At 40.5% G+C, this 19,147-nt stretch overlaps 1 protein-coding gene across 2 annotated transcripts in view; it reads right to left on the reverse strand.

The window, feature by feature from the left end:
* Positions 1-19,147, reverse strand: part of TANGO2 (transport and golgi organization 2 homolog) — a 165,986-nt gene that overhangs the window by 34,620 nt on the left and 112,219 nt on the right. For both annotated transcript variants that reach the window (XM_075275897.1, XM_075275890.1), the window contains exon 6: positions 2,592-2,662. In XM_075275897.1, the coding sequence (XP_075131998.1) occupies positions 2,592-2,662 (71 nt within the window). The remainder of the gene's footprint in view (positions 1-2,591; positions 2,663-19,147) is intronic.

A 19,147-nucleotide genomic window follows, 5' to 3' on the forward strand; every position in this document is an offset into this window, starting at 1 on the left:
CCTCAGTAATTGCCTTGTGCCTTTTGTGCTGCCACATTTCTGTTACTACATATAATCTGCTGCTGTGACATGAAACAAATGCTCATTAAGGCTAAGGCCCCTTGTAGCGAGCCGCAGCCAAAAAGCACTGCAGAAAAGACTGTGGCGGACACGCATCACGTTTTTTGCCCAGCGTTTTTCAAAGAAAGTCTGCAGAATTTCCTCTATTATAGCTATATGGAAATGCCAGCGTTTCCGTAGGTATAATTGACATGCTGCGATTTACAAAGACGCAATGGTTTATGAAGTCACAGAATTTTCACTGCGGATGTTTTTCTGCAATGTGTAGATGGGAATTAGCCAGAATCCCATCCACCCTAAAAAATACATTCAAAAGTAGAGAAAAAGCAACTGCTACTTAAGTTTAGCAAAATCATCTTTATTCATCAAAGCTCTGAAGACTATAACAGCTTGATCACTGGGAGCCCCAAGAAGATGCATCCCTGCAAATGTTTAACATCTACAAACATATTATTATAATCAAACCAGGAAAAGGATTTTAAGTGCATCTTTTATGGTTTATTTATTGGAATTATATAGGGGTAAAGTCGTAAAAATATAGTAGTACATAGCCTAATCTGGAGCTTGAAAAAAAATCCTAAAAATGCCAAACACATCTAATGGAGAGGTTTTGTTTATCAGCATTAGTTTCAACTTGTACTAGACTCAATCTGTCCTTGATCTTTAAAGGGATTCTACCATTAAAACACTTTTTTTTGTGGATAAGACGTCGGAATAGCCTTTAGAAAGGCTATTCGTCTCTTACCTTTAGATTTGATCGCCGTCGCGCCGTTCCTTAGAAATACTGGTCTTCTGCTAGATCCTCCCTTTCTTCGGCCCCTCCGACGCCTGCGCAGTTGGCTCTGCCAGTGAGACACTAGTAGAGCCGACTACGCATGTGCGCAATTGCGGCATCAGAACTAAGGCCGCCGGCCGGCATGCGCAGTCGGCTCTACTAGTGTCTCACTGACAGAGCCAACTGCACAGGCGTCGGAGGTGCCGAAGAAAGAAAGGGAGGATCCAGCAGAAGATAGAGGCGTCGCAGGATCGTGTTCTCGAGCAGCAGTGGAGATGCCCCCATCGCATTTCCAGCGCTGGGGCTCGCCCCCATCGCTGCGAGAGAACTAACTTGCATACCGGTAAAAACCAGTATTTCTAAGGAATGGCGCGGCGGAGATCATGTCTAAAGGTAAGAGACTAATAGCCTTTCTAAAGGCTATTCCGATGTCTTATCCACAAAAAAAAAGGGTTTTAATGGTAGAATCCCTTTAAGGTTATGCCACGAAAAGTATTTACCCTCTATCCATAGGATACAGGATAAATAGCTGATTAGTGGAGGTCTGACCGCTGAGACTCTCACAATCTTGAGAACAGGAGTGATTCTCCATCCTTCCCCCTTATGAATTTAGAGTAAGTGAGGAAGGCAACCGATATATATCTTATCGTTTGTGTGAATCTAGCCTAAGGCCTCTTCCACACGTACAATGGACATGTGACAGATGGACAAAGTGCATTGAAAACAAGGAGAATACTGTATTTTCTGAATGTTTATTAAAAAAAAAATTCTATAGTGTGTGGATAAATTGACTCTTCCTGCTATGTAAAAATTTTATTTGTATACGAAAGAAAAAGTCTTGGAATTATGGTAATCACAGGATCAACAGACATGCTAATTATTTGTAAATGATAACAATGAATACAAAATATTCAAAACATCTTGATTTACTCAGTATCGAATATGAGCGCCACACCATAAAAATACAGACAATTGCACACCTTAGCATGCTAGCAATGAGGCTTTTAATGGTTGTCTGAAGAATGTTATGCTAAGGCCCTGTTCCCACGGGGCGTGGAATGGCAGATTTTGGTCCTGATTCTGACGCAGGAAGCTGCATCAGAATAGGGCCAAAATGTGCCTGCAACGACTGTCGCGGCTTCCGAGAGTTAGAGATGAGCGAACAGCACGCTCACAGCACGCTCCCATAGAAATGAATGGAAGTGGCCGGCACGCGGGGGGTTAAGCGGCCGGCCGCCGGCAAAGTCTGTGTGCCAGGTGCTTCCATTCATTTCTAAGGGAGCGTGCTGTTCGGAACGGCTGATCCGAACAGTGTTCGCTCATCTCTAATGGAAATATAAAGGAAGCCCTTATACTTCTAACTTCTGCAAATCTGCAACAAAAAACCCAGCTTTTCCGCAACATGGGGCCTAGCTCTTAAAGAGGGGGGAAAAAAATAGGTTAGCTGCTCATGCAGTTCCCCCATGACAGAAGCCAAGCGGACAGGCGAGTGATGGGCTATGGTTAATTTCACCATTTGTGCAAGGAGCTTTCCAGGTGCAGAGATGCGTACAATGAATGTGTTCATTCACGTAACATGATGTGAACAGAGCCGGACCGACATTTACCCTTCAGGCTCTAATTATGCACATTATACAAATGAGCAAGTAAAGAAGAGCAACCTGCTTTATATTACAGAAAAGAAACAAATATTCAATATTTTCTCTTTGTAGTTATTCACAAATATTATACTTGGTAATAAAAGATTATGACTCACCAGGTTTCAGTTGGATAGGCTCTCGCTCTCCTTTAGATCCATAATAGTAAACTACATCTCCCTTTGTGTTGCTGAATGAAAAAGTAAAATGCATATTATTTATGCTACTCCTATAGTAACAGTAAGTGCCTTAAATAAGAGATACAGCAAGAGACTCAAGGTCAGTTCAAAAGGAACTTATTTCTTCATCGATTGGCACTAAAGAAAGGTCATATGTTACATAATATGCAAAACAAAGGGAATTGTTCATGTCAGATACCAATGAACAGCAAAGTGGCCGCAGATTATTTATATGACTGGATAAAGGACATTGTATCCTAAGTGCACACAACTATTAGAAAATAGCAGTATACATGATTATTTACATTTACAGTACTGTGCAAAAGTTTCAGGCATGTGTAGAAAAATGCTGCAAAATAAGAATGTTTTAAAAAATAAAAAGGTGTTCAAAGGTTATATTTGTCAATTAAAATGCAAAGTGAACGTACAAAAGGAAATCTGAATCAAAATTTGGTGGATGGATCAGTGGATAAACAATATAGCGTATTACATGTAAAATTAAAGAAGACCTTTCATGACTTGGGGCACATGCGGATTTATATACCGCTAGAAAGCCAACAGTGCACTGAATTCAGTGCACTGTCGGCTTTCACGATCTGTGTTCCGGGTGAAGAGCTATCGGTGCTGGTACCGTAGCTCTTCACTGTCAGAAGGGCGTTCCTGACAGTCAAGATAGCTCTTCACCCAGGGTACAGATCGTGAAATCCGGCAGTGCGCTGAATTCAGTGTGCTGATATATGAGCCTTCTTTCCCTGCCTGCTTAAGGCTGAAGCCCAACGTTTCAGAAACACAGCTTTTTTTGTTGCAGATTTTGCTGCGTTTTTATGAGCCAAAGCTAAGAGTTGCTACAAAAGGAATGGGAAAATGTATAGGAAGTTCTTATACTTCTACCTTCTGCTCAATCCACTCCTGGCTTTGGCTCAAAACACTGCAGAAAAATTTGCAGCAAGAAAAGCTGTGTTGCTGCAACATGGGGCCTAGTGGTTTTCCAGGTTAAAGATATTACATATATCATTTCCACAGAACAGATACGGATGATCAATCCTGTGGATAAGTCATCAGTATGAAAAATCCATTTGGAACTGGAAAACCCCTTTAATATAAAACAAAGATAGCATTTTTATGACAAGTGTTCTTCAAGTATTTTCAGTGACTCACACATAACTATTCCCAAACAGTTACTGTAATGGTTAAATGGTACAAGACACAGGATCCATACATTAGCTAGAGAAAGCCTTCACCGAGGTATAATGCAAAGGTCCTGGCAGGCTGTAACTGTGTTTGTTCATAGATTACATCTTCCAGACATAGCTGACCTCCTAGTTTACAGATCTGTCTGGAAGATAGCATTCATTGGTGTATTTGACCATGGAAACCATGTCTGCAGTAATATGACAGCAGGTACAGGGGCACTTGGCAGTCGCCTGGTTTCCTTATAAGGCTCTACAGCCTTCAAAATGAATTTGTTTTTGCTGCCAGACTGAAAACTTATCATTGTAAATACAAATACTTATTAGATTAAAATGAGATATTTCTGAGAAATATATTAAGGAACAAAGATCTAGTCTAGTCCTGCAAAAGAGGTCACCTAACTAATACAGATATTTTAAAATGTCCATGCGACTGCTCAAACACAAAACTATAAAACAGCTACATTAAGAATATTCTAATACAAGGACAATATATACAGAGATACAGTTTTACAAAGGATTATCCGAGCAATACAAATGCTGTCACTGCAGAAGCTCACGTTATCTCTGTACACAGAATTGTAGCTAAGGGAGGAGGCAGGGAAGATTGTACCGGCGGCCAACTTCTAAGAAAGTGGGAAAGTTTAGCTCTACCAATAGCCTGGTGACAGAAGGAAAACTGGTGACAGAAGGAAAACTGGTCGCAGATGTAACGATTTTGTTGAAAAGAGGTTTTTGATAACCATGTGAGAAATATAATGCACCAGAATCTTATTACTTATTGTCACGTTGCACAAGAAAGACAACTAAAAGGGTAATATTGTAGTTTGATATTGGTAATAGAAGTGCAATGATTATTATTACCTTGCACCATTTATAATGCAAACATATGCTATGAACTCTTTATTAAGCGAAGGCTACACAGCAAGTCGTGGTGGCCGAAAAAGCAGGGTCAACCTCATTAATTTATATTAGTCGCAGTGTTGTAGGGTAACAGCAATTTCTGGCTGTGTTACAGCTGTTACCATATTGCCTTGTAGTCCTAGCCTTAATCATGTTATCTTTACATCTACAGGACTTAAAGTGTAAACAGTCATATATAGATGAAACTAATAACCCAGGCAGTGTACTGTGCACAATCCCAAATGGGGACAGCAGATCTACTGTAGACTATTATTGTGTTCTCCTACAAGTGATGTTAGCATTTGTAAATGCCTTTCAATCCACGGAAGCAAAAAGTAGAGAGAAACACCAAGCGCCAATATAGTGTAGTAAGTTAATGGGCAATTTGACAAATTATTCACTGTAGGTAGGCCTCTTATCTTCTGGTGTTGTGAAATGTCACAACACCACTGAAGCATATAGTAATACAGCTGGTCAATGGCAGCAGCTTATTCCCCATTCGCTAGTGATATTGCTGAGCAATAGGAAGAAAATCCTTCAGGGTGCAACCAATCAGGAATGGAGGGGTGGGGTGTAGGCGCGCACAACCAAACACTTCTCAAGAATTCTTCAACAGTTTATTACGCAGTGCATAATAGGATTTTCTTCCTATTTCGATCCATGGAATCTTTAACGTGTAGTTTATGAGATAGAGGCTGTACAATATTTGGCTGCACACAGCTTATTGTTAAAGTAATCAACTGTATACCTATGATAGGTTATTGTATAACATGTATAGCATAGCTGCTGCTACATAAATAAAGGGGTAACCAACTTTTATGAAACTGATGATGGTATATACATAGGATTCGACTGTGGAATCTCAACTGATTAAAAATTGATGGCCTACCTTAAGGATAGGCCATTAATTCTCGGAAAGTGAATAATCACTCTAAACAGTACCTTGTAGAGGTGATTCTACAGTTTCCAATTATGCCTCTATTATTCTGCTCTGGAGCCCCATTTTCATGTAAATAGACATTTTATGAAAGGGTTTTTCCATGCAAAAAATCTTTGAAATAAAGCCTTAGTGCTATTAATGAGTTAATAAGTGCACCCTAATTCCTTTAGTAGTGTTTTGAGTGATTTCTGGGTTTCTCGGAGCTCCTGGCATCTTCTCCATTTGTTTACTTGGTCTTAATGTTCTTTCATCCTACAACTAATATGATGCATTGCAATTCACTCAGATCCACCACTCATACTCCCTTCTCTGTTTCCCTAGCTAGCTTGAGGACTAATAGCTCTACTTAACTAACTAAGTCAGCCCACCCCATCATACTTACCCGTCTTCCTGTCCTGGAGATCACTTTCTTCTGTTACGCCGACTCCTCCTTCTCTTTACTTCTGCTGGCACTGCGGCTCTACTGTGCAGGCATGAGAGCCTGGCTCCTTCTCCTCTTCATATCTTCCAGCGTCTGCACGATAGAGCCGGAGTGCCCAGCTCTATTGCATAGGCGTGGGAGGCCAGCAGACGTCAGAGGAGAGGAAGAACCGGCCCCCCTGAAGGAAGTGATGCTTCATACCTGGACAGAATGACAGGTAAGTATGATGGGAGGAATCGGAGGTATTGGTGACGTTCCGTTTCCATAAATGGAGAAACGGAAGGTCACTTCTATCACTGGAGGAGTCAGGCCCAGACTAATATTTTCTTCCTGAGTATGCCCTAATCACCACATATACACACAAATCATCAATACAATTTTAAAAACAAGTATATACAGGGGTTTTCATTAGAAGCCCAAAGACCAATTTCAAAGAAGCCATTTAAAAAAATAAATAAAAGAAGCACTATTACCTCCCTTTTCTATCAGCATTTATTTTTAGCATTTATTTTTTTGCTCACAGGCTCTGTGGCCAGCTGTTATTTAACAGTGAACATACACATTATATTGGGGTTTTGATGGCATGTTTGGTATGTGTGACAGTTTTCTCAAAATGCTGTATTCTTGAAGCATGGTCATATTTCTTTATAGGACTTAAAAAAAATAATGAAAAAAAAAATTCCTCCAAATATGCATGTGAAGGTGGCCTTACCATGAGTAAGGGTGGTTTCACTTGAAACTCTTGGGATGTTTTGGATTATTTTGATTTACATTTGGGGTCACTGGTATGTGCCATTAAGATTCCTCTTTTATTCACTGGAGGCTACACGCTGCAGAAAAGCTGCGTTTTTTGTTGTAGATTTTAGTTAATGCCAGCAGTGGATATAGCAGAAGGGAGAATTATAAGAAAAAAAAAAAAGCAACAAAATCTGCAATAAAAAAACTCAGCTTTTCAGCAATATATGGCTTCAAACCTATGACCTAAAAAGTCCCTAAAGGATGGATAATGGACCACAGAAGTCCTGCTGTTTTCTATAAAAACAAGGTACAGTACACAAAAGAAAAAAAAAAGAGGTTAGCAGTATTCTTCCCAAAAGAGCATTATATTTTAAGCCTCAGCAAGCTAATGGGCTCTGTTTTCATGCATCATAAAGTAATACCGCCAAGCTGCTAACGGTTAGAAAGTGCATTGGCAATACATAGCCAACGGAGGGAATAATACCAATATTAATGATAGGAGGCTATGTATCTAATGCATTATACTTAATCATGTGTTATTATGACATTATTTCTTCTAAATATTTCATTTTCCACACATTTATTGTACTACAGTGTTCAGTGTTTTTAGAGCATACTTTTCAACATTATAACATTTCTTCATAGAGTTGTTTTTATAAGACCCCCATGAATTAGTTATTGTCAAGCCGCCATTTCTCAAGGATTACTGGTCATGACCACTGGCAATAAATATAAGGCCCCTCTTAGGTGATCGAAATATCAGTGCATTTTTGCATCCTTATTACATTACAGAGACCTTCAGTGGTTTGATTAAACTGGACTTAGATCATCATATAATAACCAATTCCAGTTCAGTAAAACTGAGGAAGGTCTGAGACTGAGGTTGTGATAAAGATGCTAATATTCACATGTATTATGGCTGTCTGAAATTTGCCATAATAGTTGGTTTTCCAGCAATATCGTAGCAAGGAATATAATCTAATTATACAGCAGTTGTATAGATAATAATAGCTGTGTGTTAGGAATCAACCCAACACTTACATGATCAGTCAATCCTTAGGGGGACCAGAAAGCTTAGATAGGGTAGTCCAAAGCACACAACCCCTTACTTTAAGCTTTTAAAAACTATATTAATGTAATATGTTCCCTGTTCTTGAGATTTAAATGCCGATTCAAAATTAGCTAAATGCAACTTTCCATTGCAAATATTGCCCGCATTCTCAATACAGCAACACTGGCTTTCAATGCCCTTATAAATCAATAATACCCAGTACAATACAACATATATTATTTGTACAATTCTGCAATACAAGACTTAGAGTGTATATGAATTATGGCAGTATGTGAAACACTGTAGGCTATAAGTCCACTCTGTGCTGACTCAGTTGAGGTTTACAAGACTTGTGTATCACTAATAAATCTTGTAGTAGCACACCTAACACAAATCATTTGGAGCAAAAAAATAAATAAATAAAATAAATATACCAAAAAAAAAAAAAGAGAAATTCCTCAGTGCTGTGACTATTTTACTGCCAAGTGCAAGGCATTTTATGAGAGAGTCGTAACCTGGTTAGTATTGCAGTGAATGAGCGGCAGAATTCATTACACGCATTTAAATGGCCTAAACAACAGCTCCCTCTTGCCAAAAGATTCTGCATCTTGGTTTGTGCTTTATGAGCTGTTGGCAGACTAACTGCAAATCAATTTACACAGGTTACTGAAAACAGAAATACATACTACAAAACCGTGCTACAGTTCACATCGGATACACATAATGAGATTGCTTGGCATAGATAAAGGAGCCAGTGGTTGGTGACAAATTTCCGTATTGATATTTATAGGTCTAGAAGATTCACAGTTTTTAATAACTGCCAAGTGGAGTTATAAAATGTTTAACAACTCGCCATTACTGTATTGTTCCAATTTTAGCTATACAGTCAGATGTTTTATCAGCACATTTGGTCAATGAGACTTCTATTGATACTTACAATGCGCTGCAAGGTTTTCAATTTTTCCAGGGTTCTCAGTCTAAATTTTCTTTTACATTTGCAAAAAATACCAATAACAAGGCAGTAAGACAAAGATAGTGTGGCTTATGGAGGTCATAACTATCCTTTTCATTGTCCAAGGTTTGGACTCAATTCAGCCTTGTGACTTCTGTTATGTGCAAGCAGCTTATGATAAGAATGAGAAACACCTATTGCCGACAAACTTACTGCCTAAAATCAGGTCTGGACGAAACCAGATTGGCTTGGCAACTAGAGAATCAGCCCTGGCAATTGAGATTTGCTCACCGCATTTCATGTGTTTAACAACTATGTTCTTCCATTCAGTCCTAACAATGCTTCTGCATTGGCTTGATGGCAATAGGCTACTGCTTTCTATCAGCACAGGACACATAGTGAGAATATGTGGTAAGCAAGTGCTTGTGTACGAAATTTGGGGGTCAGTACTGTATTTGGAGTCGTGCGGTAGAGTGCGATAGGCTCATACTAAGTCCTGATGTAACTACTTGATAAGGAAAAAGGAAAGCAGGACTGGTGTAGTCAAAAGTGAAATGGGGAAGACGTTGTAATAACTACTGGGGAGTTTTATTCAGATTATGCTAGGTTCACACTAGCACTGCCTCTACATTGTTTGGATCGGTCAGGGATCTTAGCTACGGCGAGGCGGAGTGCTAAAACAGCAGTTATACACTGATCCTGGTGGACCCCATAGTCTAAAATAAAATTTGTCAGGTGTCCGTCATTTTGCAATTGAAAGCAACAGAGAAAAAAGTCCTTTTTTCCCCGGACGATTTTCGGTGCTCTCTGATGCAGATGCGAACCCAGCCTTACTGGGAAAGCAAAATCCCAAATGATGTGTAAAAGTCAAGCTTGCACATCCCCAGTTACAGAGGACAGACAGATTGGACCCTTACCCTTATTTTTTGTCGAAGTACACACATTTTAAAAAATGCCCTATTGCCTTCATGTAATTTTGAATCAAAACATGTTATATTTAAAATAAAACAAAAAACTGAATATATCAAGTTTATGTCTAAAAGTCTGATCCAAACAGAGTCTAAGTCTAAGAGTTTTAAAAATTATGTTATATCATGTTATTATTTATGTTTTCAAAAATTCCTGCAGTTCTGACACTGGTGGCATTTTTCAATTTTGACACCCCGCCTTCCAAACACCATAACTTATTTTTCCTTTCACAGAGCCATATGGTTCTTCATAATAGTACAATTTATTATTCAGTACAATGTATTAGGAAGCTGGAAAAACATTCAAAATGGAGTGGAATTTGTGTGCCATTCTTATGGGCGGAGTTTCTACGACATTCACTGTGCAGCCAAAATGACATGTGATCTATATTCTATGTTCTGGTACAATTCTTGGGATATCTTATATGCAAATTTATATAGTTTTATTTACATTTTAACCCCTTAACAAAAATCCAAAACTTTGCAAAAAATTTTTTTTATTTAGCCATTTTCTGACACCTGGATCTTTATTATATTTCTGTATACAGGGATACATAGGTTTTTTTTTGCAGGGCCAGGTGTTACTTCTTAAGTTATACCATTTTAGGAACTATTACTTTAATCACTTTTATTAAAATTTTTGTCAGAGGCAAAACAGTGAAAAAATGGCTCAGCACTTTTGATTTAATTTCCCACTACAGCATTCACCATTTGGGAAAAATATTTGTTATAAGTTTGTAGACCAGGCATTTTTGGACACAAGGATACCTAATGTGTATGTATTTCACACAATTTTTTTTTCAGTTTATATGGATTCTAGGAAAAGGGGAGTAATATGAACTTTTAGGTTTTTTTTAAAATATATTTTTTAAATTTTTTTAAAAAATAATTTATAAACCCCCTTCCACTGCCAGGAAGCTAGAACCTGCAGTTGTCTGACTGCAAGTCCAATAGACTGCAATACAATTGTACTGCAGTCTATGGGAGATTCGCTACATTACCATTGAGGCTGGTCATGGGCCAACCTCAATAGTAATATTCCTATGACAACCCTGGAATATTCCAGGCTGCCATAGGAACAGGTCAGCCTTATGACCATCAGTGGGGGTTTCAGCACCCAGCCCTATACTGATCGAAACATTACAGTAGACATGTCGGAAGTTTTGTTGTTTTATATGGCAGTCACACTTTAAAAATAAAAGAACATGATATACAGGGTTCATATATGCCTACAGGCACAAATGTTCACACACTAAAGGCCTCATACACACGACTGTATGTTGTGAGTATTCTAACCCTGTTTTTCACGACTAGCACCCTGACCCATTCATTTCTATGGCTTCTTACACAGGGCCGTGTATGTTCATGGGTTTTTGTATTGGGCAGTGAGTCTGGGGCAAAACTCAGCACATATCCTAGTATGTGTTTTGCCGCCCAGATTCACTGAAAGCGGTGAATGAGGCTGTGGAAGCATGGATGGCACATGGATGTCATCCACCTGCGATCAGTACTATATAATCACAGACCAGCTACATGCACATGTCATGTGCATGTAACCTTACCAAGATAAAGGAGACCAAAAAATCTCAGTAATTCAACTGCCAATCATTTACTGCTACTGCTCATCTTTAGTATAGAAAAAGCCCTTCCCAAAATGTGACAGCAAGAGAAAAATACATTCACTGATGAGGAATGGGGGTGATAACAGGAAGAATTTTTTTTTTGTAATCCATTTAGCTCTTCCAGCCAAATGTGCCAAATAACAGGACTAGAGTTCACTCACCCAGGGTATTTCCAATAGGGGCAACATAGAGTTATTATATAAAGATATTCCCTACTTTGATGAATGTGGCAAGTTACAACCTGAATTTGCAGTACAGGTGTAATATTATTTTTATTACTTCGTGCCTATATTGGTTTATACAGTGCTGCAAAATCTAATACAAATAGTTGAAATTCTGCAGAACTCAGAATGACACATTTATTTGTCACATTCTTTGATTTGTTTTTAAGCTAAAATTATCATTTTAATATCTGAGTGCTCGGGCTAAGCATTGATCAAAGCTCTGAGAGCTACTAATCAGCCTCTGCTTTGTGTCTAGGGTGAATTATACAGTTATTAGTTGCAGGAATGGATTTATCACTAATCTAGCAGATTAAAAAAGCAGACATGATTCATTTCAATTAAATAAAGGATTTTTATCAAATATAAATGATCATGGCATGTGTAATTTACTATCCTGAGACTCTAAGACCGCGCAAAAGCTACAGTGAAAACACAATAAACATTGCTAAATTTCTGTGTCAATTCCACTTTTCTGCCCTTAGTACGACCTTCATTAAGAAGTGCTATTTTTCTTTAAACCTGCAAATACTATTTGAAAAATATTTATCATAAATTCATTCTCTGTAATTAAATGGTAAAGATTGGATTAACAACACATACATAATTTACTGACTGTTTGTTTAAAGCATTTACAAGATGCTCAAGATTTATCCACTGGATAAAGTACATTTTGTATGATATTTACAGTGTCTTCTGGACAGATCTGCCAAGGAGTATGACCAGCCAAAGCAGAGGTGCAGTCTAGAGAAAGTAGGGGTGGTAGACTAAACATCCCCAGATCTGTCATAACTAGCATACAAAGCACATCACGGATGCTCTCTATTACCCCTTTAATGACGCGGGGTAGTTTGTATATTAAAAGGAGTCTATCATTGGCTCTAGTGATTTTTAACTAAACATATATTTGCATAGCGTTCAGAAAGGCTACTCCAGACATATCTTTTATTTATTAATCCTCTCAGCCGTTTTTTTCAATTAGCCTGCTATTATTGATATGCTAATTATCCAGCGCCGCACCTGTAATGAGGCGAGGTGAGTCGCCCGCCTCGGGCGGCGCTCCAGAGGGAGGTGGCAGCCCGGGCGATTTTTTTATTTATTTATTTTTACTTTTTTTTCGGTGAACTAACACAAGGAGAGCTGCCGCTCTCCTTGCGCTGGTTCAGACGTCTACATATGAGTGTAGGCGGCGTCATTACGCCGCCTACGCTCATATGCAGATGTCTTACTGCCAGCAGAAGAGGATGAGGTGGCAGCGGGAGCAGCAGCAGCAGTGAGGTCGGTAAGTATAACAACTTTTTTTTTTGTTTTATAATAGGACGCTACCTGCTGGAGTATCTCCAGCAGGTAGCGGCCTATTTACCAACCTCCCCGGATCTGCTCCACCCCCGCTTCCCCTTCTACTATAGGCCATGGAAGCTGGCAGTGAGTAGGCCCGGGCCAGGCCGCAATCCCACTGCCGCTATTATTATACTCGGGTGTCTGAAAAGCTCTCCGGGATCCGATGTTACTCCTAGCAGGCTTCGGGCCTATATGGTAATGCCCAGACGTCACGTGGTCTAGGATATTACCATATATGGCCAAAGCCTGTGCTAGCAGTACCATATAGGCCCGAAGCCTGTGCTAGTAGTAATAGCCTGTTACTGCTAGCACAGGCTTTGGGCCTGTATGGCAACAGGCTGTTACTACTACCATACAGGCTTTGGGCCTGTATGGTACTGTTAGCACAGGCTTTGGGCCTATATGGTAATATCCCAGACCACGTGACGTCTAGGCATTACCATATAGGCCCGAGGCCTGCTAGGATTAACATCGGATCCCGGAGAGGTGAGTAACAGTGTTTACTATGATCTTATGATCTCTCATCTCCCCTGGGGCTCCGATTATTATACATGGGGGGGGAGGGGGGGCCTCTTTTGATTGTCCGCCTCAGGCAGCAGAGGGGCTAGGTTCACCACTGCTGTTGCAGCAGCAAACATTATCTATTGTTAATGTCTGAGCCTTCAGTTCTTTCCTATTAAAACTATACAGGTAGGCACAATATTATATTTACTGTTACTTTTATTCTTATTGTTAAGCATTATAGGGGTTCTACGAAAAATTGATAATCTATCCTAATATCTGATTGGTGGGGTCTGATACCTGGCACCCCCACTAAGTCTCATCTGCTGTTGTTTTAAGGTTAGCATGCCAACCTTTGAAGCTTCTGCAGTCTTCAGGTCTCTCCAATACTGATCCAATTAGCAGCTGAGGAAGGATATTTAAACTTGGTTCCTGTTAATCCAAGTGCCTGCTATTTGATAGTACCTAGTGTGGCTTCCATAACCAGATTGTTTGTGCTGAATATTGACCTTTGGCTTGTTACTGGAAATCCACTTGTCTCCTGATTTTGGCTTTTATGTTACTTCTGAGTTAATTTTGGTTTGGACACGTTCATTCTCCTGCAGTGGCATAACTACTAATGGCAGGGCCCCAAGGTGAACATTTTACATGGACACCCCCAGCCTCCCCCTGCACAAACCACATTTCTGCACACACTATTATGCCCCATAGTAGCCCCTACGCACACACTATCATGCCCAGCAGTGGCCCCTGCACACAGTATTATACCTCATAGCGTTCCTGACAGTCACTCAGAAGGACGTTCCTCAGTGACTATCAGGAACGCCCTTCTAATGGCGAAGAGCTATGGTATCGGCACTGATAGCTCTTCACCTGGGGCACAGATCGTGAAAGCTGACAGTGCGCATGTGCCTCAAACTCGTGAAAGGTCCTCTTTATATAGTGCCTCTTATTAATATACCCCCTTATATTAATAATGCCCATAATAGCCTCTATATAAACCCCCCTTTTATTAATAATGCCCCAATAGCCCATATATAAATACCCCCTGCTTTTTGTATTAATAATGCCCTTATATAAATACTGCATATCATTAATACAAGGGGGGCTATTTATATAAGGGCTATTAGGGGCGTCATTAATCCAAGGGGGGATTTATATAAGGGCTATTAGAGGCATTATTAATACAAGGGGGGTTTATATATGGGCTATTAGGGGCATTATTAATATAAGAGGGTATTATTAATAAGGGGCACTATTTAAAGAGGACCTTTCATGTTTGGGCACATGCGGTTTTATATATCGCTGGAAAGCTGACAGTACACTGAATTCAGCGCACTGTCGGCTTTCATGATCTGTGCCCAGGTGAAGAGCTATTGGTGCCGGTACCGTAGCTCTTCACCGTTAGAAGGGCGTTCCTGACAGTTACTCAGGAACGTCCTTCACAGCAGCGCCTATAGCACTGTACTGTGAGAGCCTCCCTCCCCTCCTGATAGTGCTCGTCCATAGACGACTACTGGGGGAGGCGTTCCTCCCCGCTCTCACAGTACGGTAAGTCACCACAAAATGTTATGCACTGTATTCACTGTAATGTTACCACTAGCAACCTCCCCCCCGGTATTCAGTCGGTATTTCCGCACGGGAAAAATATTGTTATAGATTTGTAGAGTGAGTGTTTTAGGACACAGGGATACCCAACATGTATGTGTTTCACAGTATTTACATACTTTTATATGTGTTCTAGGGACAGAGGAGTGATTTGAATTTTTAATACTTTTTATTTTTTTTATATTTTTATTTTTTAATTTTTTTCATTTTATTTTTGTACTTATTAGACCCCCCAGGGGTCTCATCACTAATACAATGCATCACAAAGCATTGCAAAAATCCGGCATTTCTATTGCAGGCTACATATAACAGCATACAATAGAAAGTGTAGAATGACAGGCTGGAGAGCCTTCACAAAGCTCCCAGCTGCCATAAAAACGGACGTAGGCCCTGAAGCTTGCTCCGGGTCCCTGCAATTGCCGGTAAAATGGTGCCTCAGTCAAAGCTGGGGGGTTAATGCTAAAACAGCAGACACCATTATTGTGTTGGGATGCTGGGGAAGGGTTGGAGTGCTGGGGGGTTTGGGGTGCTGGGGAACAGGGAGGGGGGCTTTTGGATGTCTGTCTGGCCCTTCCTTGGGCTTGAGCACTGTTTTTTTTATTTCCACCCACTTGCAATTGTTGCACTTGGGGGTTAATAGGAGCATTAATCTGTAGTGCTCCTATTAACCCCCAAGTGCAAGAATTACAAGTGGGTGGGAACCCCCCCCCCCCAGTAGGATAGGGGGTAAATACTTGAAAAATCACTTTATTTTTTTCAGCAGAAGCTTACCTACTTCTGCTCTTCTGCCTGCGCAGCGGTCTTGTCACTGAAGACAGCGTAGGAGCGCAGGCACACGTCGGGTGCGGGACTGATTACGTGGCCAAGTAAACCGGCGTGTGGGGAGGAGGAGGGGGCGGCGTTAACATGCAGAGAGCAGGCAGGGAGGCGACCTGCTCTCTGTTAAGAATGAGGGGTGACCGCTGGAGCAGCGCTGCTGCTAATAGGTGAGAGTTAAAGCAGCGCTGCGTCCACAGAGCCACCCCAAACCACCGCTCGCTTCCCCTGCTGGACTGCTATGACGCTAAGCCAGTCCAGGACAGTTCGCATGCAGCTTGTCCTGGACTGGCTTAGGTCAGTAAAAATGCCACCGCCCAGCTTAGCGCCGCCTGAGGCAATTGCTTCACGTCGCCTCATTAGAGGTGCGGCGCTGCTCGTCCATCCCCCTCAGCAACTTCTCACTTCTCTCCCCCTCTTTAGACTTCTATGGCCATATGTATTCTGATACATTTGACCTGCAGTTAATCTCAAGATGAATATAGCAGAGAATTAGGAAGAGAAAAAAGCATTTTTCTCTGATAAGATAAATTACAAGGTTTCTTATAATACGCCTGTATAATATGTTTATGCTAAATTTGTTGAATCAACTACTTAATTTTCTTCAGATTGGTGTGGCTTTCCTATGCTTCGTTACAAAATGCTGTCTTAAGTCTATATAGTAACAAGCTTGTTAACATAATCATCTTTATCTGTGCTGAATGTAGCATATTTTGTATGATAAATCCAGTTACATTTCTAGTTTTTATTATCTGGGTAGCATTGCTTTCAGACTTTAGTAAAATCATGAAAAAGTGTAGCATGATATAGCCTAGGAAAATGCTCATTAACATCAAATAAACTGAACAAGTCACCATGTCTACTATTAGAAAAACACTGCCAAGCCAAAGCTTTTGCTGCGCACTTATTCCTGTTAGACAGGAATTCAATATGGAACTAGGCTCAATAACTAAAATGCAAACTCATTTGAGAATAAAGCTGTTAAGATTCAATTAAATAAATGATGAATGTTTTCGACCAAATGAGAGTGATATTGTCCCTTTAAGCAATAGTAAGAAACAGCTCTGTGTCTCCTGATAAGTATAAATAAAATTCAGTGCGTGAAACAAAGTATTTACTTTAACAGATTTATTTTCTGGTTTAGATGTCCTTTATAACATTAGTGTCAATTATCGAGTCATTACTGTAAACGACCACAAACAAACAGCACTAATGCTATGGGCCTTCTATTTCCATGGCCTTTGGTGCCAAGTTGTTCAGTGTGAAAAAGTAGAAATATTTACCATCTGCTACAAGATCCCTCTGACTGAGCGATGCTGTTCTAGAATCCCCTGGAGTCCCTGCACAATACAAGGAAGGCAAACAGCTTTCAGCCTGCAGGACAGCAGCTCTTAACATCTGTATCTGATAGACCTGCAATTCCTCTTACTCCCCAGGTATGATGTCTCAGTTACATTGCCTGTCATTTCTAGCATGGGATTTCATTTGCAGATAAACAAACACTCATTAACATGAGTTCAGATGCATTCATCCATAAACTACGGTGACATTTCCATATACATTAAATATAAAACAGAAAAGTTCTACTGAACAACAAGCTGTGGTTTTCAAATTATGTTATTATCATTGCTTAATTAATTAATTGATTACCGTATTTTCCGGACTATAAGGCGCACATAAAAACCTACGATTTCCTCAGAAATCGTAAGTGCGGCTTATAGTCCGGTGCGCCTTATATATGGATGGAAGCGGTGGCAAAGTCTGCGTGCCGCTTCCATACATACATAAAAGGCACCATAAGGGTGCATTCACAGTACGGAACGCCGGCGTGTATCACAGCAGTACACGCCGGCGTTACAGCAGGGCTGCCGGACACTTCCTATTCATTTCTATGGGAGCCGGCATGCGAGCGCTCCCCATAGAAATGAATGGACAGACACTTCCCATTCATTTCTATGGGAGCCGGCATGCGAGCGCTCCCCATAGAAATGAATGGAAAAAAGCAGTCCATTCATTTCTATGGGGAGCGCTCGCATGCCGGCTCCCATAGAAATGAATAGGAAGTGTCCGGCAGCCCTGCTGTCACGCTGAAACAGAACGTGAAACTTACCGAGCGGTGCAGGGCGGGCGGGCGGGCATTCAGGCCTCCTCTTCCTCCGATGTTCCGTCCTTCTCCGGCACTCGCTGATAATGGCCGGGGCGCATGCGCAATATCATAATGCTTCTACTACTGCGCATGTGCCCAGGCCATTATCAGCGAGCGGCGGAGGAGGAGGACAGAACATCGGAGGAAGAGGAGGCCTGAATGCCCGCCCACCCTGCACCGCTCGGTAAGTTTCACAACATTACGGTTGGGCTCTATCAGCATGATTTTGCTGATAGAGCCCCTCCTCGCCTGCCGAGCGCTTCCAATAGAAGCGGCTGGCACGCGGGGGGTTAAGCAGCCGCTGGCAAAGTCTGCCTGCCGCCGCTTTCAAGAACATATAATGCGCACTGGACTGCGGCTTATAGTCCGGTGCGCCTTATATATGAACCGAGACGGACTATAAGGCGCTCATGGGCAATGCGGCTTATAGTCCAGTGCGCCTTATAGTCCGTAAAATACGGTAATTGCTTAATGTTTTATTTAATGTTTAGATTAACACAAACCTCCAGTTAAAACAACTTTTCATAAGTGAATAGGACAGGTGAAAAAAAAGAAACTTTGTATTATATCTGATTAAGGATATCTGTTTTCTTCAGCGCTTATTAAGCTGTTTTTCCTGCTCCTTATCTTCAATCTGAATGCTTGTTTACATTATATTCATCTCTGTATTCAGCTTCACAGATAGATCCCTAATGGAGGGGGTAGGAAGGAGTGTGATTCTCCTGCCAGCTGGTTAATTGATTTATTGTCTCATTCTGTGGGCTCACATACTCTTATCTACAACCTAGCAATGTTAAAATAGTTTAGAATAGCAGAGTGTAAATGAAGTAATTATTTTAGTGTTCTATTCCTCTTTATAGACTACTAATATAATATGATAAAAGTAACTGCAATATAACCTATTAATAAAATATTTTTTTTTCTCCGCTTTTACTTTCCATGTATTAGTCTATGAAGAGGGGAGAGGGATAGGAAATAACCTGTACTATTCATTTATGACATGTTGTTTATAACTGGAGGTACGCTTTAAATTTTCAATGTAGTGTGTAAAACTAAAAACTATTAAAATATGATAACC

The sequence above is a fragment of the Leptodactylus fuscus genome, chromosome 1, assembly GCF_031893055.1.
Source record: "Leptodactylus fuscus isolate aLepFus1 chromosome 1, aLepFus1.hap2, whole genome shotgun sequence".
Taxonomy (NCBI): Eukaryota; Metazoa; Chordata; class Amphibia; order Anura; family Leptodactylidae; genus Leptodactylus; species Leptodactylus fuscus.